Source organism: Squalius cephalus (genome assembly GCF_949319135.1).
Source record: "Squalius cephalus genome assembly, chromosome: 2".
Classification (NCBI taxonomy): domain Eukaryota; kingdom Metazoa; phylum Chordata; class Actinopteri; order Cypriniformes; family Leuciscidae; genus Squalius; species Squalius cephalus.
This window is the reverse complement of record NC_137123.1, coordinates 29,588,623-29,614,934: the sequence shown is the minus strand read 5'-3', so window position 1 is coordinate 29,614,934 and position 26,312 is coordinate 29,588,623. Positions and strand designations below refer to the sequence as shown.

At 38.3% G+C, this 26,312-nt stretch overlaps 1 protein-coding gene across 1 annotated transcript in view; it reads left to right on the top strand.

The window, feature by feature from the left end:
- Nucleotides 1–26,312, top strand: part of hhip (hedgehog interacting protein) — a 38,592-nt gene that overhangs the window by 4,958 nt on the left and 7,322 nt on the right. The window contains exons 3-11 of the mRNA XM_079851439.1: nt 2,091–2,232; nt 9,944–10,145; nt 15,731–15,882; nt 16,725–16,898; nt 17,020–17,163; nt 17,725–17,846; nt 19,164–19,287; nt 19,894–20,024; nt 22,481–22,565. Of these exons, the coding sequence (XP_079707565.1) occupies nt 2,091–2,232; nt 9,944–10,145; nt 15,731–15,882; nt 16,725–16,898; nt 17,020–17,163; nt 17,725–17,846; nt 19,164–19,287; nt 19,894–20,024; nt 22,481–22,565 (1,276 nt within the window). The remainder of the gene's footprint in view (nt 1–2,090; nt 2,233–9,943; nt 10,146–15,730; nt 15,883–16,724; nt 16,899–17,019; nt 17,164–17,724; nt 17,847–19,163; nt 19,288–19,893; nt 20,025–22,480; nt 22,566–26,312) is intronic.

Below are 26,312 nucleotides of genomic sequence, written 5' to 3'. Positions count from 1 at the left end.
GTAAAGTCTCTGAGAACAGGAGCTGGGGCCAAAAGACTTACCCCCTCCCCTCTCCGCCTCCCAAATCAGCATATGTGGTGACGAATGACACATTTATTTTTCTATAAAGGTTGTGTATATGTAAAACTGCTGAAGTGCATCAAGATGTCAAGTACTTTGGGTGGCCACCCAGGTTGCTTCGGAAGATAACCAGATGGAAGTATAACTATAGCGCTAAGGATGTGGAGACTTTTTCTCTCTGTCCTGTTTTTCGTAGCCCAGTACAATAAAACTCGAAAGTATTGTGGAGGGGCTGAGACCATAGTTAAGGCCACACAGTGTTTTTGCCATGTTTGGGGAAGTTACATGTTTGTTCAAATTAGACAGTTCATGTGATTCATTCATGTACATATTTTTTAAGCATGTTTTTAGACCATGATTGCAGATTGGTTTTCAAGAGTAAAATATTCCTTCATATTTTCATGCTGTTTACTTTCAGTCCCCTTAGGTTAAGGAAAAGTGTTTCAGTTCCAGAGTATTCATTTTATAGCCGTTGTCTTTTCAATGTATTGATTTTATTTGATTTAGTAAAGATTAAGTTATGAATTGGGTTGATTAAATAAGGTTATCATTTTAGCTAACTGATTTAAACTACAATTAATTATATGATTTGTATAACACATTTAAAGTATTCAGCAATGCTATTGCAGAACTGGATGAAAAATCTAATCAAATAGAAGTTTAAGACTTGGCCTGTCGCTCCAAAATGTTTTGAGAGGATATACTGTATGCACACCCCTCATCAGCACAGACCCAATCAATCAAAATGATTTCTAAAAATACTTATCCAGCAATCCGAAATAACATTGACATTGAAAGGACATGGAAAAATTATGGAAATTGAAAGTGTGGGAACTGCATAAAGGTTCTGATCTCACAGCTATTGACAATAACTCCCAGACCCTTTACTTCTCACAACAGCAGGCCCAAGATAACCACTGTGGTTTGTGTGTGGGTGGCATGGCAGTGTGAGTGTAGGTAGTGGTGGGTGTGCTTGTGTGTTTGATCTCACTGTTGTGTTTAGATGTTTAGGGATATCCTATCACCTCTGTTGTTGGTGCTGCTGCCTCACTCCCACCCGTAGCCCCCTTCCTCAGACAGCATGGGGGACTCGTTGGAGATGAAAGGAGGGAGAGGAGTGTGTTTGTGTTTCTATCACTGCTGTATTTGCTCTACTCCTCCCCATGAGAGGGTTTAGCTAAGGTGGTAACCATATCAGTGTGGTTTTTAGGTCACGCTGGTCTCGGCTACCAAACCGAGTCCTGTTCTCTCCCCTCGTCGTCCTACTACTCATTCAGCCAAAAGGAAGACAGTTCCTAGAAACTGACCACGATTTATTTTTGCCACATGCTTAATTTTTCAGGTTTTTCATTGCACATTCCTCAACTCTAGATGGTGGAATTATCTTGGCTACTATTGGAGAAATAAATAAGGGTGTTTTCCCTGAAAGTAAGCAAGCAGATCTAATCTCTGAAATATAATCAATCAGTTTGGGTGTGCACTTATCATTTATTTGGACTTGACCTGCATGTTTCTACTGAAAAATATAACAGTGAAGTAGATACAGATTGAGCATTGACCGTTTGGCATTTTTGGGTTTAATTAAACTCAACATACGGACCACACATGTCTGAAATGGTTCATAATACCTCACTGGGGTTCAACCATCTCATAATTGTAGCACTCAGAAGTGTGTATCAATGTGGCTCTGTCAAATATGACCGTTTATAACAAATGGTTAAAGATCTGGACCGGTATGAATGACCATGGCTTGCACTTGTCAGATATGAGAGGCAAAAACAAATGTCTTGATTTGAGACTCAGTACTTTATAAATGCACCATAGACAAGATTGGAATTAAGCTTGGCACCGGAATCACCACCAAAACGCCCACACAATAAGCAGTCTGATGGCTGAGGACATACTTGACTCGAGTACAGCTTTGACTGTAGGGGATTCAGTTGGTTTTGGAGGTTATTACATCATCAATGGACCCTGTGTGGTGTCTATCTCAGGCTGAGACCAGTTGTCTATCTGTCTGTGTTTTTTAGAACTGTTCCAAGCCGACGTGGATGAGTTCTGCCAGTACTATGGAAGGAAGGACGGTGGGCTGTGCTTTCCAGATTTTCACCGAAAGCAGTTGCGCCGAGATTCCAACTACCTGTTAGATGAAAAAATAGAAGGGATTAACAGGTATATTTAAGTTTTACACACATTTTTTTTTAATTACTTTTGAAAACACAATTCTGATTTAAGCTTAATTTGTTTTATATGGTATATTCAATAGAGGTTTTAAATCATACAAGAATAGTTCACCCAAAATTCTGAGAAAATTAAGAGTTAATTTATGAAGAATATCTTGGCCAATCTTTGCACCGCAATGAAAGTGAAATGGGGCTATCAAGCTTTAAAATGCTAATGGTCCACATGACTTGTAGGAAATATATAGTACCTTGTCTTCTAAAGTCATACAATAAAAATTTTAACAAACAATAAAAATATTCACAAAACTCTTGACACCTGCCCTAGTGCTCCTTGGCACGTCGATGAGAGTATAGAAGAGAAGTAACAATGTCTGATATGAGAACTAATCGTTCTTTTTGATGAATCGGATGATCAAGTTCACAAAATCAGTTTGAATGATTCATAAATTATTTGGACCAACTGGTTCTGAAGATCAGCTCAGACTCAATCTTGTTGCAACAGCCAATGACAAGGAAGATTATTAATGAATAACCACTTTGATTTAGTCACACATGGTACTGTATGGCTTCAGAAAACTTGGAATCTAATGAATCTAGTCAAGTTGTATGGAGTACTTTTACAGTAATTTTGCATCCTTTTTGACACATGAAAGCGTCTGAATAGAAAACAGGTCCAGTACATTATTCAAAATTGACATGAGGGTGCTTAAATAATGACAAAGTGACCATGTTTTGGGTGAATTATTATGTGTAATGACATCTGCCTGTAACAACATTCATCATCAGGCATGAGAGAAACTTCCTTACCGTCATCCCATGTCCCATGGCCCAGTATGACTGACCTGCTTTGACTACTTGATCATAAGGGTAGCCTGAACAAGGTCACCAGAGACAAGACACGCCTGACTAAATTTCCATGTCACAACATTCCTGCATGTACTCATTGACTGGTCCACTGTCCCCTTTTCCAAGCCAGAGCTTTGTGTCCAGACTGAGTTTAGCCAGCTTTAAGAACACAAAGAAAGTGCTTATACTGCAGGAGCTCTGATCCACTAGTGACAGTCAGAAGGCTTTGACCATTTGTGACAGGAGACGGTGACGGATGTCAACTGAGACCGGCTCTGAGAAAAAATTAGCTCATAGCTGATTATCCTGCTGATTGTAACCTCAGTCAGAATAGTGTTATTCACTTTGCACAACTTATAATAATGGATATATATATATATGTGCAGTCAACAATACCACCTGTAGGACTCAACGGATCTGGGATGTGTTTCCCAAAATCATCATTAGCCAACTATGGTCACAAGTTCCGTTGTTACTAACATAGTTCAACGATTTGGCATTTCCCGACACCATAGTTCCAACATACATTCTCAAACAGCATCGCAAATTTGTGTGGTTGGAACTAAAGCTCTCGATCTGTGCTTAGAAGCATAGTTTCTTATTAGAATGACATGTGGACTTCTCAAGAGATCATGCTCTTGTGGAAAATAAGCAATCTAACGTAGTACATTCTACAGTTGTAATCAAAATTATTCAACCCCCATTGCAAATCAGATTTATTGGCACAATTTACAGACTTTCAGCTGTTTGCAGTGAACAAATCAAACTAAAGTAATTGAAATTGCTCAACACAACAAATGTTTCAAGTGATTTCTACAAAATTCAACTGAAAATGCAACTTTTAATGACTTGTGCAGTCTCAAAATTATTCACCCCCCTGAATAGAATCCCTCATAACAGCACAAATCTGCAAAACAGGTGTTATCTCAAGCACACCTGATGCAACTTTATTAGTTGCACCAGGTGTAGTTGAGCTAGAACACATGAAATATTTGAACTGGCTAGGTTTGTTGAGTGTCACATTTGACTGCATGTTAGAAAAATGGCTAAGTCAAAAAAAAAAGGTCCATAAAGTTAAGAGAAGATATCATCGCCCTTCACAAACAAGGAACAGGATACAAACAGATAGCGAAGGAACTAACTGTTCCTAAAGACACCATTGGAAGCATAGTTCGCAAGTTCAAATGTAAAGTAACAGTGGTTACCAGTTACATTACCTGGACGGGGCAGAAAAAGGAAGCTCTCAATGGCTGCAACCAGATTTCTTAGAAGGCAGGTTCAGAAAAACCCTCGAGTGACTGCAAAAGACCTGCAGTAAGACTTGGTGGCAACAGGCACTGAGGTTTCAGCTTGAACAGTAAGGCACATACTAAACACATGCGGTTTCCATGCCAGAACTCCAAGATGTACACCACTACTGACACAAAAGGAGTAAAAAGGCAGCTCCAATTTACTCAAAATGATATTAATAATTCACAGAAGTTTTAGGATTCTGGGACATTTCGCCTCTATGGATCAGCGGTATGTCTGGAGGAAGAAGAATGAAGCATATGCTGAAAAGAACAATGTTTACAGTTCATCATGGTGGTGGCTCATTGATGCTCTGGGGCTGCTTTTCATCCTCTGTCACTGGAAACATGGCGCCTGGGGAAGGCAAGATGGATTCATTGAAGTATCAGGAAATCCTAGGAGAAACGTCATGCCATCAGTGAGGAAGCTGAAGCTTGGGTGTCATTTGACCCTCCAACAGTACAATGATCCCAATCATACCTCAAAATCCACAAAGGCTTGGTTGCAGAAGAATATTATCCTGGAATATTCTACAGTGGCCATCACAGTCACCTGACTTGAACTCCATAGAAAATCTCTGCTGGTATTTGAAGAAGTCGGTTGCAGTACTCAAACCCCAGAATATTACTGAACCGGAGGACATTGCTCATGAGGAATGGGCTAAGATTCCTCAGCAACGCTGCCAGAAGCTGGTGTCTGGTTATACATCTCGTTTGCAGGTCATAACAGCAAAAGGGTGTTCCAGTACTAAAGATGCTTGCCATGAAGGGGTTGAATAATTTTGAGACTGCAGAAGTCATTAAAAGTTGCATTTTCAGTTGAATTTGGGGAAACCACTTGACACATTTGTTGTGTTATGATACACAGATGTTATTGAAAAATAACAACTGTGTATCTTTCATTCCATTTATATATATATATATATATATATATATATATATATTAGCACTGTTCTTCAACAATTAGCACTGTTCTTGAAGAGTGCTAATGAGTGTAAATGCGTAAGAATCGGCATACATTCGGTAAATAAACCGCATATAGCCTACGAGCAGGGTTTGAAATTAACACCCGCCAAATGCGGGTAAAAGTCAACTGGGGCGTGTATCGCTGTCAAATCACTAGCCAATTTGGCAGGTTACTTATTATGTTTACTCACTTCGTGGAAGTTCGTGTAAAACAAATCTGCACTGATTTAACGCAAATTCTCAACTCGTGAGTCATCATGATATATTAAATACAGCTAATTGTGCAGAATCTTCTCATATCTGGGTTACTTGAGCATGACCATCACTACGCAACAAATAACGGCGCGCTTGAAAAAAAGCATTTGGTTAACAAAAAGACATTGTTATTTTCCAGCATCCTACATTTTTTGATGTTCTTTGTACTGTATTGATCAGTCATTTTTGGTGAAAAGGATCTGGATGAAAGAAGGGAGGAGATGGCTGGATAACAGGATTTTGTTTGAATAAGAAATAAATGTATGAAATCCAAATTTTATATACATTTTATAATACATATATAAGCTGTCGTTGGTAATCTGGTTCTTCTTTTCTTTTTCTTTTTCTTTTTGGCTAGTAGAAGTTCTGAATGACCGGAAACTTAAAAATTTAGTTGCCAAAGTGGCCGGTGAGTGAAAAAGTTAATTTCAAACCCTGCCTACGAGACAGTAGCGTGCAGTGGTGTTCTGAAATGAGGAGGCTAAGTCCTCATAGATTTTTTGTATGTTTTTTTAAAATAAATCAAACTTAAATTCATGTTCCAGTTACACTTAATGCTGTCACATTTTCCTGGTTAAATAAACATTACTTTAAAAAGAAAAACAAAGAAAAAAATAAACCAAATTAAATTCAATTTTGTATTTTTACATTAACAATGTAATCAATGTTCTATTTATTAAAAACAAATATAAATGTCATCAAGTTAGTGTTTTAAGCATTTTTACATGCATTCAATAATTAAAGTTTTAAACAATTTAAACAATATATTTTATTTGTGAACTGATGTTCAGCTGTTCTTTGAATAGTCAACTTATTGTGGGATCATTGTTAAAAGCGCTATATAAATGAAGATGACTTGACTTGAATCATTAGTCATTATGCTCGGTAAACACTCGGGTGCTTCTCATTTCTTATTTGTGCATCCTCGTTTCCTTTTCTCGCCTCCTTTCCTCGTGTCTCAGCTCCACCCCCTGTAGGATGCGAGGGAAGGCTGCAAGGAAAGATAATGAGGATGGAGGAATCGAATGAAAGCTTTTTTTATACATTGGAATACTTGATCACTCGAGCATCACTTCACTGCGTCATCAGCAGCGCTCAAAGGATCTGCCCTTATGTTGTTGAAGTTTGTTCATTTAAGAAATTCATAATAAATAATAATAAAGCAAGATACCCTGTTGAAATATGTGAGATGTGTGGTTTATATAAACTGCAAAGGAAAAGTATAAATTAAAATGATTGTGACCGATGTGAAGGGGGAGGAGAATTTATATGTCTGGCATTTTTTAAATATCGGCATTGGCCGATAAGTTTTTCTGATTGGCCGATGTGTTGGAAGTGGGACTTTTATTTTGACGGGCGGCGCTGAGAACACCATCGCCTGAGTAGAGAGTCGCTGCGCCTGATCACACAGCGCTCACACACATTCACATTCTACGTCTTCATTAGTTTACGATCTCTGTCAGTCATATCTAATACTTTGTTAGACAGAACTGGTAAACAAAGAAAGTAAATGGTATGCGAAAAAGTAAAGCTTTGCTTTTATTTTATTTGATACAGAAAAGGCAAACAATCAGGCTAAAATACTTTCTCATTTACCGTCAACTTTCAGCAAATGCGCATCTACATCATTTAAACAAATCTCTGAATATCTAATGAACATTTAATTTCACAAACCTTGCAGATTCAACCGAATCCATCTGTGATCTGTTGTGAAGTGTGCATTTGTAGCCTGCATAAACGTGTTACTGCGAGTGATGGTCGGTCCTAGCCTGGTAATACCAAACTCTGCTACTTCGCTTTGCTTCGTAGACAGATTCTGGAATGGCATAATAGAGAAGTGTTTTCTCTCTCGCTTGTCTGAAGTTTAAAATCATTGGTTACCCGTAAGCCAATCACATAACGTTTGGTTATGGCGTGTGTTATGCGCATGCTCAGCCGCAACTAACTTCCACTGTAAACACATGTATGATGCGAAAACAAAACCATCGAGCGAAATACCGGAGTGAACATGGCTGTGCGCGACTTTTGCAGATTATGTGAAGTAAAAATCTACGCATCCACGGTACAATCAGTGTCTACGTCACGGCTCTCAGCCCGCCCTCTGTTCGTTGATTGGCCCGGCTGTTTTCAGGCCGGAGGAAAACGGAAAGCTATTACGCTGTCTCAGACTGATTACAGAAGCGAAATGAAATTGAGCGGAAGTAAGAAGTCTGACGTAGTCAGGCTAGGTCGGTCCATGCAAAGTGAGTGAATGCGAGCAGAAGATCAGCTTCACAGGAGACGCGGTCGAAAAACTTAATCAAAAAACTAAATCCTTCATTTTAAAATATGCTGTGCTATATCCAGTTGCCCACCGTCATATTCATATAGTCTTCACTGTGTGCTGTATGTAAAATTAGCGTTACCTTGTCTTTATTTGAAAAAAATATGATTACCTGAACTACCAGATTACTGACTACCAGATAACTAAGTGCCCTGTTACAGTGTTTACTTCCTTTTTATTCACATATTCATATATTTTTAAACAATTACTTTATTTGTGAAAAAAACTGTAATAGGATTGCAGATACAAGAAGTTGCCACCTTAAGTATAAGCAAGCTTATTTTAAAGATTTGTATTGATACTGATTATTGAATATTGATTAAAATAAATATAAAGTATATATATATATATATATATATATAAAATATCGGCTTTAAATCAGCCACACTGCTCTCTAAGATATCGGCATCAGCATCGGGCATCAAAAAAACAATATCGGTCGACCACTAATTTTATGTTTGATTTTGTGGCTTAGCTTTTTACTTACTTTTTAATTAGTCTTCCAATTAATGCAGTCATTTTGTTCATTCAGACTGATTCGTGTATGCGGAACACTCACGAAAACAAGTGGTTGGATTTATCGTACGAACCAATCATAGCCAGTCATAGCACGATGGAGGCATTGCCCCTCTCACGTGACTTTCCCCCATTCATTCTTAATTACCCACAGCACGTTTTAGGGGGTCTGTTAAAACTCAATGGGCTCAAGGGGAGGCAAGAGAGACATGGCCTCCCCCTGTAACGTTACCTGCGGTTGTCGCTTTTAGACAGTGTTACTTTTAAATAACAAGTGATTTATACACTTTTTAATGTGTAATATTTAACATTGTGTTTTATTTTTATAATATAGATTATTTTCTCATCCTATTTTTTTTGAGGAGGCACTGCCTCCCTTGACTCCTCGGAGGAAACGCCCCTATTATAAGAGTATGCCATTTACATACTGCATGTAAACGTAATTAAAAAATTAACTGCTTTCTGTTGTTTTGTGTAAATTAACTACAATAATGTTACAATTGCGATCTTGATAAATTAATTAGCAGAAGTTATCACTCCATCTGCATGATGTCATTTACAACAGTCTGAATTCGTTGAACCAACATGGAGACGGAGGTGCGACCATGTTACTATGGTTTCTAATGTTACTAATGGTCACTAGCTAGTTATTCCCTACAACTATGCATCATACTATGGTAGTTAAGCAGTGAGTTACTTCGTTATAAGAAAATCACATCCCTGATCTCATAATGACACGTGTGTCAATGTAACCCTCGGCATACCTTTGCTTCACTTTAGTTATTCAAGCGATCTGATTTAATGACACCTTTCAGTGAAGTGTGACCTTCATCTTCTTGCTGAACTCAGTTTAGTGTTAACCGTGATAAATGCCTCACTTTCGTGTGACCTTCTTAGACAAATAATCACGAGCTGTGAATCCACTGTGTGTTTTGAGAAGGCCTTGAGCCCACAGTCGTTGTAAACGAACGTCATATTTCTTCATCGGATCTCCCAGTGTGAAGGGCCAGTAAAGCAGCATATCTGATCAGGCAAAGTGACTGCTAGAGCGTCAGACTGACGTTACAGCTCAGGCACAAGATGTCAGACATACGTTCACTGCCAGTCCACCCCCTATTACATCTATGGAAAATCCCTCGAAGACAGCTTGTTAACTGGAGCACCCACACCGCTGATGCCCTTGTTTTATTTAAGGCATAATGTGAGTTGGCGTGTCCCCACATCAAATGTGACTTGTGGTTAATGGAACACTTGTTTCACAGCTTGAGAGCCCCCAAAGCCTGACTGTGTTAAATGAACTTCCACTGTGGAGTTTTATTCAGTCTACTCCCAAATCAGTCTGTCAAGCACAAAAATTGTTTATAACAATTCCACTTACACAGTTATACTGTTAACAACAAAAAATAGACTTTTATTTGTTTTTATTGAAAAATTACAACAGTTCTAAAGCCTGATGCATAAGATAATCTAACAAAATTTATAATCTTGCCATTCCCTTCATACAGAAAACATAAACACAACTGCTACTGCGCTCAGGAGATCCTTAGTGGTCTTCGACAGCCTGTTGGCGTGGTGCATTGTGGGGATGGATCACAGCGGCTTTTTATTTTGGAGAAGGAAGGCTTTGTACGAATCCTAACATACAACATGGAGCTCCTAAAAGAGCCTTTTCTGGACATTCATAAGCTGGTCCAAAGCGGTTTGAAGGTAAGTGGCACTTAGCTCTTTTTCTTCATTAAAAGGTGTTATACATAAAGACATAAAAATGAGATGTATGTTTACAGTCATGGTCACTTATGTCAGATTAAGATTCCAGTCTCATCAGTCGCCTGAAAAACTTTTATTTCAGAGCTTGAATTTCTAATTAGAAAGAAGCTGGAAATTATACAGCTATAATGTGTCTCTATAAAACCTATTCTCCATCTCTATTGTGTAAATGCATATTATAGATCATATTGTGAACAATAATCCATGTATGTACAATTTTTTTGGGCCTCGTAATGTTAAATCGAAATAACATAACTTGATCTTCTGGTGAAAATGACTTCTATGCGGTGTCGTATGCCGAACTTCTCCAGTCATTTAGTCTGCTTAAATCCCGCCACTTCAAAAGCGACTGCAATCTCACATTAAATTTTGAGCGCAATGACTATATCTCAAAATCCAATTAACAACTGATGGATAGAACCAAGTCCTCACCCTACATATATTTTCTTCTACAATAATCTATTCCACTCTGATGTATGTCACAGTATGGAAGAAAAGATGTTACTTCCGTTTGATTGTGACTTTAATTATAAACTATTTATTTAGCATGATGTTGTTGCATCCAAGCCCAAGACAAATGCCATGTCGGCTACCACAACATGTACTAAAATGACAGAGTGCACCTATAACATATTATACAATGCTAAACATTTATCAGGATTGTTTATTCAGAATCGTATCCTAGTTGATACAAGTATTTTTAAGCATGCTAATAATGGTGAGTTTTAGCTAAACTTTGGTTTTCTCTCCCAAAATTACTGACATATCTGCCTCTGATGAGGAACTAGCTGCTATTTGAAATTCATGCAGCCTGACCTCCCACCATCAGAGAAGTCTGTCTTCCATAAATCAGTAAGCTTTGCTGAAACCTGAAAGATCTGTTGTTCATCATTTTGGTTTGGCACCTTTTCAGACAAAGCCGAGGTGGGAGAAATGAAGCCCCCTAACAGAATACAATCTTAAAGGAGCACAATAACAACTTCTATGGATTTATTTCCATTTTTCCTCTCCTCCCACCACAAATCAAAACCTGAATAGAGGGTGATATTGAAGCCAAAAATAGTGTTGGCACAACAATTATATTATTATACAAATGCATTCTGTATGTGGGCTTCTATGTGTGTGGTTTGCTTGCTGTCAACTTGACTGCCAGCAGAGGAAACCTTGTGTTTTGTTGTTGAGGATCAGTGAGAAAGGCTGAAATGTTGCCAGCTGTAGCATTCGCTTACATGCATGTCTGTCAGCAGTAGTTATGGCGTGTGTCACAACAGATGTTTATCTGCCCCCACAAGAACTGAGGCATTCTGTAATTCGAGATCATTTCATTTAGGAAGTGTCCAGAGATGTAGGAAGATGACTGCTTTTTGACAGGAAGTTTATGTATATTGCATACCTCCTGTTGCTTCACTTACTGTATAAAGGGAGAAGGAGCAATTATGGAGTCAACATGCAACAGCCCCACAGGAAAGACCCCAAATGTGCCTTGTCATCATTAAACATAATTGGCTGTGGATAAAGCAATCATTATGACAATTAGAGTAAGCTCAAGCCCCAGCGTTCCCCAAGAGTGCTATTCTGTCAAGTTTGTCCAAGTAATTCTGAGTAAGCCATGTTTACTTGGAGCATCAACAGGACATGTGCCCTTTGTGCCCGTGGAAGGCCTCGAGACCCGCTGGGACCCAACTTGGGCATGAAGGGGAATGATAGTGTTTTATCATGACTTTGATTCTAATGTTCTGTATTTCCTTCAAGCCCAATCCCCTCACTGCCAATTAAGCCAAACTGCTTGAAAACAATGCTCTGTCTACTTGAGGGAGTCTCCCAGAGCACTGTGGGTGTTCTCTGATGAAACCATATACCTTCACTCACTCACTCACACACGCACACACACTGTGTGACATTATCAAATATTCTGTGTGATTTGCGCTTCTCAGATTACAGCTAGAAGTTTTGTACTGAAAAGCAAAGGCACCCTCTCCTCCATGTACTGACATGATTTTCATTTCTGGATTAAAATTTATTGTTGATATCTTTTGGGGGCATAAAGTAAAAAAAAAAAAAATATATATGTGTATAAATATAAAATATATATAAAATAAAAGTATATATGTCTTTATCATAGACACTCTTATCTGTCACTGACCCAAATTCTGATCTTCCAATAAAAGAGTCAAAAATTAAACCCCTTATTGGTTTTGGCCAGGCGGAGACATCTTTGCCATTTTGTTTCTGCTGCATAGATATCGCAAGGTGGATTGCACTGGCTGCTGTGGAAGCATGCCATAGTATTGTGGTCCAGTTTGATTTATTTCAAACTACTTTATTACACTCTCACATCTGGGGCTAGTCTTTAAAGTGCAATCCCGCACCAGCCTGACTACCATGTACTAGCAAAGTAAGAGTGCTATTATTGGGCTCTTAAATAGTTAACTACCAGTTAACTCATTTGAGATGTCTTGCGAACACGTTACGGGGTTCCAGATGCTGAAAAATAGTCATACAGTGACAAGCAAAATCCTGAAGTGTAAGATTTCAGCGCCATAAAGTGTTTATCTTCTAAACTATTTGTGTGAAAGAGCCCTGATTCAGTCCATGTTGATGTGATAGGTACACAAGTATGGTACTACTTTGTTGTTGTCCTTGCTAGATGTAGTGAATAAGACATCTGCACGCAATGTGAGCGCAGTTCCATTGTGGTGTATCAACTAACTCAAGGGGTCCAGCTGCAAAAAAATATTTCTTGCCGAAGCAAATAGATCACAGCATGTTGTGCACTCTGTCACTTGACACGCACAGCTGTTGAGCTCTTTCAGCTAGACAAGCAGGAGGGCTCTTGACTCTGTCAAAAAATAAGTATCCTAGCTTTGACAAATGGACCTTTTCCTCTCTCGTCCTTTGACTCTTTTAACAGTTCTCTTTGAGAAACAGCCGCTGCTTTGCTGTCATCTCGCATAGCTTCCTCTGAGTTCCTGGCCGAGGTTTAGACTTTGCGAGGACCCCCGAGACAGGATGAGCACCTGTGATAGAGCCATTCAGAAGATTTGTGGATTGCTCCAGAGAGCTGCCTCTGTATTGAGTGAATGTTATCCTACGATTCGATCTGCTCTTTTCACTGCTTGAAAATGAGCGATCCTCACCCAGAACTCCAGTGCTGCCACAGGATTAATGTGTGTTAACAGGTGGAGGAGGGGGATTTGACTTGGGTCTTGGGATTCATTGTGTTGAACTAAATGGAGCTCTGAATTAGTGTGAGCATTTCAGATTGCCTTTGAGGTAGGCACACATTGTTTTTCTCCAATCAGCTTGGGTGGAATGCCTCTTTATGTAGGATTGCCTGAGCCAATAAGGATCAAAAGGTGCTCAGAAACAATGTGCAAGCCAGGCCATGCATCAAGTCCTGAAAGGCAAGCAGCTGCCGATGGGTTGGGTGGGGGGCCTGGAGGGAGGCGATAGCGCTCTGTTCCTGTCTGCAAATTCATCTGACCCCTCACTAGCATTCTTGCTGAGAAGCTGTTACAACCTAATCTTCGGACTGTCAAAGCAACAGGCAGTGCACAGAATGCTTACAATAACATAGCGTAGGACCTCTTTTGAAGCCACATTTTAAAGCTGAAGTGTTCCTATCGACATCAGCATGCTGCAAGGTTACCCTAATTAAGTGTCTAACAAACGTTCTTGTGGCTGCTACAGTGGAACAATATGTACTAGCTTTGCAACTAAGCTGAGGCTTGTACACATAGCCCTACATCTGCTATGATGGATGGAGGGAGGCTATCATGAAGTTTGTCTTCTCTTAATTAAGTTTTTGGTAGCACCCAGAGGAATGGGCCTGGAAAAGTAAAGATTTTTTTTGTGCCTACTTGTTGAAGGAACGATCATTAGCAAAAAGCTAATATTTCAGCTAATTTACAGTTGTTCTTTGGTGGTCCCTGGCCTGAGATCATACGACTCTCTGGAATTCTTAACTTGACCTGCTCCCTCTGTGTTTGTTTTGGGATTCAGGTCAGTGCATCAGGAGTCCAACATGTTGGGAGGGAGTTTCGGGGAAAGGAAGAATGTTTCATTTGAAAATGCAGAGAACGGATAAATGATATCAACCTGCTGTTAACTCAACCCAACCTCATTTTGTGTTTGACTAATGTAGAACAGACATTTAATGGGCACCATGAAGTTTTGCTTGTGTTTTCGCTTTGTGGTCAACTAAAGAGGCCTCCTGAGTGTTATTATTCGTGTCCCTACAGATCCAATGCGAACTCCTCTGGAGCATTCCAGAGATGAAGCGCTAGCACTTGAAGCCTATCCGAATTGGATTACTTCAGCATAGCCCAACAGAGCTGCTCTGACCAATTTATGATCTGTATGTTTTGGCGTGTACCATGTGCTGAACCACACCGCTAACTTCAGCAATCCACAGAAGACCTCTTTTTGCTAAATTCCTGTGAGAAATGAGAAAGGAATGCCGCAGAGGTGGCACAGATAGCTAATTTCATGAAAACTCTGTTTGTTTACTTATTTGACAGCCAATATCACTGAATTGTTATTGTATGTGTTGTAATTAAACTGCCGTTATGTCTTATCCCAAAGCATTAAATCACAATAATTTTTTCAGGAATTCTCCTCAAACCCGTTTGTTCATTCATTGTTTCGTTCATTCATTCATGAGGCATATGCTTAGCAATCCGTCCATTCATTTCAATTGTGTTACCAGAAAGAAAACAAAGTTGGGAAGATGAAAGGGAGGAAAGTCCAACATTATTACTTTCCCCAGGAACTAACGTGACATAGCTGCTTATTACAACAGGCTATGATGAGTGGACCACCAGAGTAGTGACAACTCATGTAGTTGCCTGCGGGATGAGAGGTTTTACCTATTACACAAGCAAATTCAATGTTTTCCAACTTGTTGCCAAGACAGTGGGAGTTTTTTTTTCTTTTCTGCCCATTCTTTTTCTTGCCTCTCTCAAATGTTGCATGGGTTTAAAAATAAAAAAGAGACAGAGGGGAGGGAGGGAGGGGGGGGGGGGGGGGGGGGGGGGGCTAAAGGAATCCTGGACTTTTGTGCTCTCTATGAACTGCGAGTGAGCTAATGAATTGTTTCAGCCACTCAGCACTGCATTCACGGATATCCCCCTAAGATTACACACACAAATCACTTGCACAATGGAGGCCGCAAGGAGGGCCTAGGCATCCCAGAGGAGCCTGGCCCCAAATACAAGCGTCTATAACCAAGACAGGGTTGGTGAAAGGGTGGGTGTGGAGGGGGTTTGCATGAAGTCAAATGTTTTATAATCATTTGTAATGCAGTAGTCAAGGAGAGGGGAGGTAAAAAAAAGCAAGGGGGCAAGAGGGCATGGGGTAACTGGCCCCCATATGGAGAAAGACTGAGATGGAGAAAGACTGAGAAAAAGGAGAGAGAGAGAGGGGGACTTGGGGAGGCACTGCTTAAGCATTTTGCAGCCCAGCCCAATCTAAAAAAGGGACATAATTAACTTCTGGATTCTTTGTGTACCCCATCTGACTTACAGGGAGGAGATGAAAGGGGCTTGCTAAGCCTTGCATTCCACCCCAATTATAAGAAAAATGGAAAGTTCTACGTCTCCTACACGACCAACCAGGAGCGTTGGGCTATCGGACCACACGACCACATTCTTCGTGTAGTCGAGTACACGGTGTCCAGGTAATGGGAAACCAGTCACAGCTTGACCAAGAACAGGGGCAACTAACCAGTCGTAGCCATCATAGGACGTATCCTCCTTCATATTCAGATATTTTCTTGATTTACAAAACCAACAACAACATAATATTATTGTCTTAAAAAAGGGAAAAAATCTGTTGATGACAAAACCATGCTTTACCCACACATTTGGTCCCCCCAATGTCATTATGTGGTGAGGGCCTTGGATCAAACACTTTACACATGGACATGCATGCGTTGTGTTTGTTTTCCATCTGGTTTTGGATCCGTCTTGAGAAGCCAAGCTCCTCATGAAATGCTTTCACTGACAGTGATGAATGGTTTATAGAGAAATGTAATCACAACATATAATTATCACGATAGCTGACATCCATTCTGATTGTTTTTAGCTCCCCAGCTGCAATGCAAAACACCCAGCCTTAACAAAACATGCTGAAGTATACATTTTGTTTTAATCACATTGTAAATTAGCCTTTCAGATGTCAAGCTTGCCAGTGTCATCTGGTTGGGAGTTATAATCAGGCTTAGGCAAGTTTGTTGACTTTTCTTTTTCTGTGCTTTTTTAAGTGCAATTTTTGTTTAACTATTAAGTATATTAAAATATATTTGTATATCTTACAATTTATTTTACAGATGAAAAAAATATATATATTAATTTATTTTTGTATTTAAATGTATTTAGTTTTCTATGGCCTGGGACACTTAGATAGGCTTCAGCATACCTATAGGACCCTATAGGACAAGCGGTTTGGAAAATGTATTTTCCATATATTGGATGGATGTAGTTTTGTGTTTAAATGTTTTATTTTAATATTTGGTTTTAGGAAAAATCCAAACCAGGTGGACACGAGGACTACTCGAGTGTTAATGGAAGTAGCTGAGCTCCACCGAAAGCATCTGGGAGGTCAGCTCCTCTTTGGGCCTGATGGGCTTCTGCACATATTTTTAGGTGATGGAATGATCACTTTGGACGATATGGAGGAGATGGATGGTCTAAGGTACAGTGTTGAATGCAGTAACTGTGATAAATCAGGCTCTATTGATGAGTAAAGCTATGAGGCTAAATAGTGATTTCAGTATTTTTTTAAATATGTTCAATGGAGTGTTTTTCTGCCATAGTGATTTCACAGGATCTGTCCTTCGAGTGGATGTGGACACAGATAGTTGTAGTCCGCCCTACTCTATACCCAGAAACAACCCCTATTTTAACAGCACAAATCAGCCCCCTGAAATCTTTTCCCATGGACTGCATGACCCAGGAAGGTAATGTCAAATATTTCACTGACTTTCCTTTCTAAAAAAACCCAAACAATTTATAGCCAAATGTAAGGGGACATTCAAACAATTGTCGGGCATTTAATTTAAAAACCACTGATAATTTGGGAGTCTGTCCTTCCTAACAGCTGCTCTATAAGTCTTTCCATTATATGTTGTAAAATGGATGTGAGAATTTGCACCCATTCAGACTTGAACATCAGTGAGCTCAGAAACTGGTCTGGCTTCCAGTTCATTGGGGTTCAGGTCTGGGCTTTGTACTGGCTAGTCCTCTACAACAGACGCTGTAAATGATTTCTTTATGGACCTCGCTTTGGAAAAGGGCCCACCCAAACTGTAACCACAAAGTTGGAAGCACACAGTTCTCTAGAATGTAATTGTGTGCCATAGATTTAAGATTTTTCTGGAATTAAGAGACCTTGGCAAACCTATGAATTAGAATTATATATTGTATAATTAAATGAATGGTAATATAAACAAAAATATCAGTGTTGTTTACATTGCCGCTGTCTTGAAAAATGAATTTACAAATAATAATTTGTGTTTTAGGTGTGCAGTGGATAAGCTCCGCATGGACACCAATGGGAGTCTGCTGATTCTGTGCACAGATACTGTTGGCAAAAATACGACAACAGGCAGGATTCTACAGGTCATCAAAGGGAAAGACTATGGTATGCCTGTTGAAGTGGCTGATTTCTGAAAACATGATGAATTACTGTACAGACAGAAAGGCTTTTCAACAAGCAAAGCAACCAGGCAACCACTCAAGAAGTTTCTGTATTGTGTTTCAGAAAGCATTAAATTATCAGTCCATGTACTGGTTATAAAATTATGTTAAGTTTTTATGCTGAGAACATGGAATGAGGGAACACTCCAATAGAATGATTTAAGACTTTCCGTAGAAACCGATAAACGCGTTATTCGAAAATACCATTGCAATACTATTGTTTCACAACATGAGACCACACTTTAAATATAAAAATCATTTTCATTCCTGGGAGCATGCAAGCACATATATTTTATATATAATTATACATGTATACAATATAATTTATCGCTGTCAAAAGGTGTTTATATGGTCATTTAGTGCATTGTTGTAACATAGACCGACCAACATAGCAGTTCTTCTCTCAGTCGTTCTGACTAAGACCTTAAATCAATACCAGAAGTGAATATATATATATATATATATATGGCCAAATTTCCTGTGGCCAAAGTAATGGATTGGCTTTCTTGTACTCCTTACACATTGGCAGCAAACAAATATGGCTCTCTCCCAACCAATGCATTTAAACCCCAAAAAGATTGTCTCACAAGTGTGCCAAATTACCCCAAACACCAGGCCCTTTACGATGTTAAACCATCACCATGGTGAATGACTTACTTCATTAAATCACATTTTGTTGTTTTACTGGGCTCTGACTGTAACATTATAATACTCGCCATTCCCTAAGCTGCTGTAATCTTTGTAGCCATACAAATTTACACAAATATTAGCAAACACTCAATAGTAATTGTAGGATTACCTCACCCATTCTCCGTTCCTCTCGCGTCCATTCCCTAATCTATTTGAGCTATAATGTGAACTTAACAGTGCTCAAACTAAATGTTAATAAGGACATTTAGTGAAATGAACACAGCCCTCCATATCAAGTTTACATAGTGTTTTTATAACCGTCTGGGGAATAGCTAATTAAAACCACCCTGTGTGAAGTGCTAATGGTCTCTTGACAGATTGTGGTAAACATGGATATCCCTTACACAAACAAAGGAAACTGTTATTATGGTGATAAATCAACTTTGCAACATATGTAGGGTGGTGATTGAAGACATTTAGTTTGTTAAATGTGTAAAATTGAGTTATCTAAACAATACAGATGATTAGGGTTCATTTCTTTTAACTCAAATAACCCATAAAACCCATGTCGACTTGTTGCTTGGTTTTGCTTTTTTCATTAATAGTGAGTTGTTGGTATGTCTGCCCACAGAAAATGAACCATCTATATATGACGTGGGGTCAAACGGAGGTGCCACCCCAGTTGGTGGATTCATATACAGGGGATGTCAGTCAAGAAGACTTTATGGAAGTTATGTATTTGGAGACAAAAATGGGTATGTTCAATTATTATAGGATGTGATATTATAATTATTAATTATGCTAAACTACTTTCTATCTGTGCACTCCTAGTACAACTTGGTATGTATCTTTAATTTATTTAAACACAGTCAGAGACTACAAAATGGTTATGTTTCCAAAAAAAAGAAATAAAACATATTGAGCTCCCATTTTCATATTCCTCATTGATAGGGTTTTGTGGTAATCATTCAACTGCGAAAGGAAACTGCCATCTTTCATGTGTTTTTGACTGTGCCAACACACACACTGACTTGCCACATACCCCAATGAGGAAAAAGAGTTTTTTCAGGGTAAATTGAGAGCAGGTTTCCTGCTAGGTCAATTGGCCACCGGTATATGTTTTTCACACTTTGCACTGATTTGTAATTCATCCTCCTTCACTATCAGCCTTCCGTTTTTGTCAACAGTGAGAGATAAACTGTAGAAAAGAAATTGTTCCCTGAAAGTCCAAAGCAGTAAATAATTCCTAATGTTTTGTAACAACCAAGATGTTCACTCAAGTCTGGGGCATCATACATGATAGACAGCAAAGGGTATTGGTGTATTTATGATTTAAACCCCTGACTGTATGATTGTTTCAGGAACTTCAGAATTCTCCAGAGGCCTTCAGAAGACAGATCGTGGCAAGAGAAGCCTCTTTGTCTTAGTACTAGCAGTTCCTGTGGTTCCTCGCTGGTAGGCCACATCCTGGGGTTTGGCGAAGATGAATTAGGTCAGTGAGCTCTCAATAAGCTTTATGTGTGTTCATTTCACCGCAAATTTTGTGTGCTTCTGTCGTAACCTTTTTTCATGGTTCTGTCAAGGTTTCTTTAAAAACTTTTTTATGCAAAGTATTAGGGCTGGGCGATATAGCCAACGAGACCATATCATACGTTATCGATTATTAAAGGGGGAAGGATATACTTTCCACATATTTGTTAGACCTTGAGAATGAATGTAAACATGTAAACTTGTTTGTTCACAATTAAACTCCACATAATACAGTAGTCAACATTTGAAGTGGATCAAAAAAGTTCATCAAAGTTTTCCTAAGACAAGAACGGGTATTGTTCAAAATTCATGTATAACTTTGATGAAAGGTTTTGATCCACTTAATGTTTACTTCTGTATTTAACTTTTAATTAAGGGCCCCATGAAATCCATTTTAATTTTCCCAAAATTCTGTGTTTTCCATTTTATTTTTATGGATTCTGTGCTTTATGATTTAATACAAATTTATATAAACTTTAACAATTTAATCAAGCTTTTAAAATGTAATCAAACGAAAATATAACAGTTAATTTACAACAAAACATTGCATTTTTATTTTTTGCCAAAGAAGATGCTACGCACCAGAACAGAAATTTAAAACATGGATGAAAAAATATCCTGGTTGTATGATATTCCTTAGAAATAATATTATTAGTATTACTTTGAGAAGTATATTTTAGTATAGAGTAGTGATATATTTCAGTCCTAATTTCAAACCTTTATTTTGGGTTTATTTTCGGTTTGTCATGAAGATATTTTAGTTGTAGTGCATTTGAAGGTATTTTTTGAACGGTGGAAAGCTTGTGAAGTGACTCTCAAAGCAGCTCATGTGTTCATGTCCTCATATATTGAGACGGCAGACGCTGAAAACACTGTGAGCGTCACATGTGTGTGAGTTTGTGTATCAGATGAAACCACACCGTTTATTCACACAGAGACACGAAGAAATCCCTTATAAACAACATGCATTGACTGATTGTTTTCAAATGTATTTATGTTGTGTGATTGGCTGTTAGATTAAACCATATAGAGTAAAAATGTCCAGAGCTTATTATCATTATCGACATAAATTTGTAACGATATATCATGTATCACCCAGCCCTACAAAGTATATATGTTACTGTTCAAAAGTTTGGGGACTTCAAAAGTTAGTAAGATTTTTGTTTTCCTTAGTCAACAAGGATACATAAAATTTTTCACAACAGTAAAGTCTTTTACATAATTACAAAAATATATATATTTCAAATAAGTGCTCTTCTTTTAAACTTTCTATTCTTCAAAGAATTCATAAAAAAAAAAAATGGTTTCCACAACAATATAAAATATTATCTGTTTTTTTACTATGATAATAAGTAATGACTGCTAACAATGATGCTTTGCCATGACAGGAATACATTACATTTTGAAAACATTAAAATAGACACCAGTTATTTTAAATTCTACAATATCAGTGTTTTTACTGTATTTTTAAAAAATCTTAATGACCCTAAACTTTTGTAAATACAGAAATTTTTCAAAAGAACTAATGCAAAAAAAAAAGCAAACAAAGGATTTGTTTAGTTTAGACACGGTCAAATGAAGCGATCGTTTTATATTAAAATGTGTATACCGTAGTCACAGGAAGGAGAAAAAAAAATGCTGCTGGAATCCAAGAATCATCTGAATGATACAGAACAGACAGAAAACCAATCCCTCGTCCTACCTCCCACTTTCAAATATCTTTCCTCAAAAGAACATTCTGGTATGACACAGTACTCCTTTAGTTTCCTGACAGATTACTTCCTCTTTTTTTGCTGCTGACAGACGGTATGATTGGAAATCAAAGGTCAGCGTAATCTGTCAGCATATAGGGTTTATATGCACAATCTGCTGCCTTTCCTTACGTGCACATTTAACATTGGTAACAACTGATTTTTGGCACTAGAATGGTAAAGGGGTTCATTTATGTGAACTTGACGCCAGCCCCTCTGACAGTGCATTGCGAAAGCAAAGTTATGCCCACTCGCTGCTGCTAGGCTGTACTCTCTGCCACCATGTAATATCCCCACAGCTCAGTGCATCACAGGGAACATAAACTCTCGAATCCAAACACCAGGTCAAGTGTGACAGAGAATAAATCTCATGCTTTGCCAAGAGTGGGCCTCTGTGAGGGAGAGATAGCATTTGTTGCTGATTTGTAAGAGGGATTCAGTGGAAGGCTGTACTGGAGACCCACATGGCAGTCTCCTGACACATGTTTACAATCTGTGCACAGTGCTGCAAGCTTGCTCCTCATTAAATTACTTGCATGAGGATTTAATGAGCCCCTCTCAAAACCCTCTCATACACCAGTGTCAAGTGCACCGAGTAGGAAGGAAGGAAGGTGAGAGAAGACAAATGCGATCCCTCAAAGACCTAAATGTTTTCTTTCCTCTGTAGGTGAGGTCTACATCCTTGCCTCCAGCAAAAGCACGGTGATACAGTCGCACAGCGGAAAACTCTACAAGTTGGTGGACCCCAAAAGGTGCGTTGAGCTTTGAATACACAGAGCAACATATTGTATACAATAGAGTTTATGCATCAGCCTCTCTGTTTTTCCGTTTTCATTGCTCGCGTGTAAAAAATATGTGATGTTACTGCTAAGCAATGCTAATATTGAAACTCGCATAATTAATTCCATTTTTATTCCGCTTTACAAAACATCCCCTGGCATTCTTCTTACATGCTATTCTTTGCACATCTGCGTAGTTAGTTCATACCAAGAGAATGAAGGTCATTTTAAAGAATGTTAAAACTGGTTTTGTTCATGCAATGAAAGTCAATGGGGTCCGAAACAACATTGAACTGCATTTCCTTTCATTGTGTGGACAAAAAGACATTTTACAAAATAGCTTTCTTTTGACTTCCACAGAAGAAAGAAATACAGGTTTGAAACGACATAAGGGTGAGTTAATAATGACAGAATGTTCATTTTTGGGTGAACTATCCCATTAAAGCATTACTTGTTTTCGCTCACACACACGCACAAGGAGTCTAGCTTCCCTTAAACAAATCATCACACAACTGCCAGTCTTGGCCAACACAAACCTCAGCCATAATTGGAGAGTAAGCATACCATTTCCAAATGTTAGTGTAACGTGTTTCTAACACCAACACAGTCAAGTTGGCTCGGACAGCGCTGGTTAACTAGCGAGCCTGTGTGGTCGGTTGGGTGTTTTCCTTGCTTTGACAGGACTTACACACCTGTCTTCAACAGAGGGAATGTTTTCCTTGAGAACACCATTATGTCCAAATTTTGGCGAATCTGCAGACGAGCAAAATGTACCCAATTTACGTACATGTGCAGGGGTTCACGGCCAGAGATTCAACGCATGTGAATGGAGTCAGTTAAAGGATTTAATCATTTCTGTATGCTCATGGGCTTTTTTTAATATGCCATAATTTACCCCGTGTGTTATACACCACTAAAAGCCACTTTTATGATAGATCTTGAAAATATGTTCTCACCACGCCAAGTACATATGAAAGGCATATCATCTATTAGAAATGAGCATATGAATTCCCACATAACAACTGCCAAAAGTGTTTGCATGTTTAATAGATCCGATATATCATTTCCAGAAAAAGGGGACATTACAATAGGCACAGGCAGATCTGTTGAGTCTCTAATTCAAACCAATCGCTCATGAAACGTGTTTTTGTGCTTTCTACGCCATTCAAAATCCTTTTGCTGGACATTTTTACACCATTAGAACTATATAAATTGCTCACAATTATCAGGTGAAATAATTTAAAACTTGAACAGAATCTCTTTTTTGAATTCTTGAATTGTTTTCTGTTGTTGTGGAAAATTAGCTTATTTAGTCTGTCATATGTCAAAGCATTGAAATTCACAGCTGAAAAATCTCACATTTGAATAATTTGCAGATCCACCTTGCAATAATATCTTCTGTTAATTTACACAATTGTATGGTTCTAATGAGGCCACTATTCTGTCACAGTTGGTCTTATGTAAACCCTAAAAGAAAACGTAATTGGAATATAAACTCGTTTATAATAGACATCCTTATTTAAGTGAGGACTGAAGGCTGTGGAAAAGAAAACTAACTTCCAGAGAAAAGTACAAAATAATTTCCAAATGAATATCTAAGAGGTGGATTGTCAGTTCAATAATCTGGAAGTGGAAGCAACCCAGACACTGACTAGGTTGTTCCTCTAAACTCTAAACCGCTAAACCATATAAACAAGAAGCAGAAAGGCTAATGATCACTTTGGAAAAAGCTACAAAGTTCAGTTCTTTAAGAACCAGACAGAGGTGCACTAGTCACTTATATGATAAGAGTTCTTTGTAACACTGACAGGTATAGGGGACCATGAGACTGCACATCTGAAGTTTTGCTTAGTAGTAGCCATGTTGCAGTTTTGGTCCAGATAAGACCTAAATTCAAAGCAATGTGTGTGGCATAAATCTTACACTGGCCACATCTTGGTGTACACTATACAGTACCTGCAATGAAGTATGCTGGCGAACACATCATGGGTGGCTATGTTTCATCAGCAGGAAGTGGGTATCTTGTTAAAAATAAAGAGAAATATGTATCAGTCTGCAAAAACGCTACAAATTACAGTAACAAAAATGTCAAAGTCCATTCTCAATCCAAACATTTTTACAGTCCCAACTGAAACCTGGAGCAAATCTGCCTGGAAGAACGAGGCAGTATCACATTTAAATAAATAGAAATGGCCATTCCTGCAAAAAGTGAAAATATTATAAATAAAATAAAATAAATAAAATGATATAAAGTATAAAATAAATAAAAGATTTTGTGTATTGAATCATTATGCAAACTATGAAATGCAAATATTGTAGAGAACATTTACTTGTAGGAATTCAGCAAGGATTGAGAGAAAATTGCTTGAAGGTCTGAATATTTTTGCAAGGCACTGTATACCCAGGTGACGACAGTGCCACCCAAGTCTAATGCTATTAATTACCACAGATGTTTCCATGAGTCTCCTAAACAAGGCCCCTCAAACTTACTTTATTTATGTTTTCTGGCATTGCTGCATTTTTCCAAAGAACAATTCTTTCCACCATTGATTGGAGTTGTTTAGTCTGTCAGACCTGTGGTGTTGGGTTCACTGTTTTATACATCTTGTCACTTTTTGTGATCTAATTACCAAATAAAAGAGGTGATATAACAATTCTGAGGGACTAGCACTGTCAAGTGGGGTGGTCCAGCATTTACATTTCAAGTATCTACATTTACATCTTTTCTGTACCCTTTAACCTTTGCGTTCTGGCTAGGGTTGAGAGCTTCAAAATAGCCACGTTGTTTTGATTTTGATCTGCTGCATTGCATTTTTGGGTTGTACAACTGTGTGGTAGAAGAGAGAGTGTTAAATATCATATCATGTGAAAGTCTAGTGTTTGAGATGACTGCACGCATCCGAGTTTGTTTAGCAGTCCTTTAATGTAGAATAATAAATAGGCCACCGCACATTGAAATGTATGCATGTCGATGTCAAATGTGGACAAGAGAGAGACTGTAAGATTGTTTATTGGCCGGCGGCAATAACTGAGAAGATGCCAGTAACTGAACTGTGTATGAATTGTTTTTGGTAATATTAAACATAAACTGACGCACATCCTCAGTCTTATTCCAATTTATTTATATTTTTTTTTTTTTACTAGTCTTTTACTAATTGAAATCAGTAGCGGCTCCTGGTTGTAAATTTACGTAGGGCAGATTCTAGAGCTAGTTTATGATAAACATTTTGTAAGTTTTATAATCTAATCGCTGAACGCATGCAGAAAACTTTTGGCAGATAAAGGCTATTCACATGAGCACATTTTAACTAAAGCATTGATCATTAATTTATTTGATTTCATTCATTTGATTTTCATTCAATTAATTTCATTCATTTGATTCGCTACTCCAGATAGGAAAAACAGACATGTTAGGGTGTGTTCATACATTTAGTCTTGGTCCGCTTAGTGTTCACATTTGGCATTTTTAACACCAAACCTAAAGATACCGATCTTAACGGCATAGGGATGCGTTCACAACCTGATTGGTCGGCTTTTTTTTCAGGACGGAACTTACCAAACATCCAAAACAATGCTGTGTGCTGGGCTAAATGCACTCGTTGTATGTGTGTAGCCTATGATGGTATTTTGACCAGCTGAGAACTTGTGAAAAGCAAAACAGCGACTATGATGAGAAAAAACAGGTATGCTTGAGCATTCTGATCTTTTTAGGGTTGCATC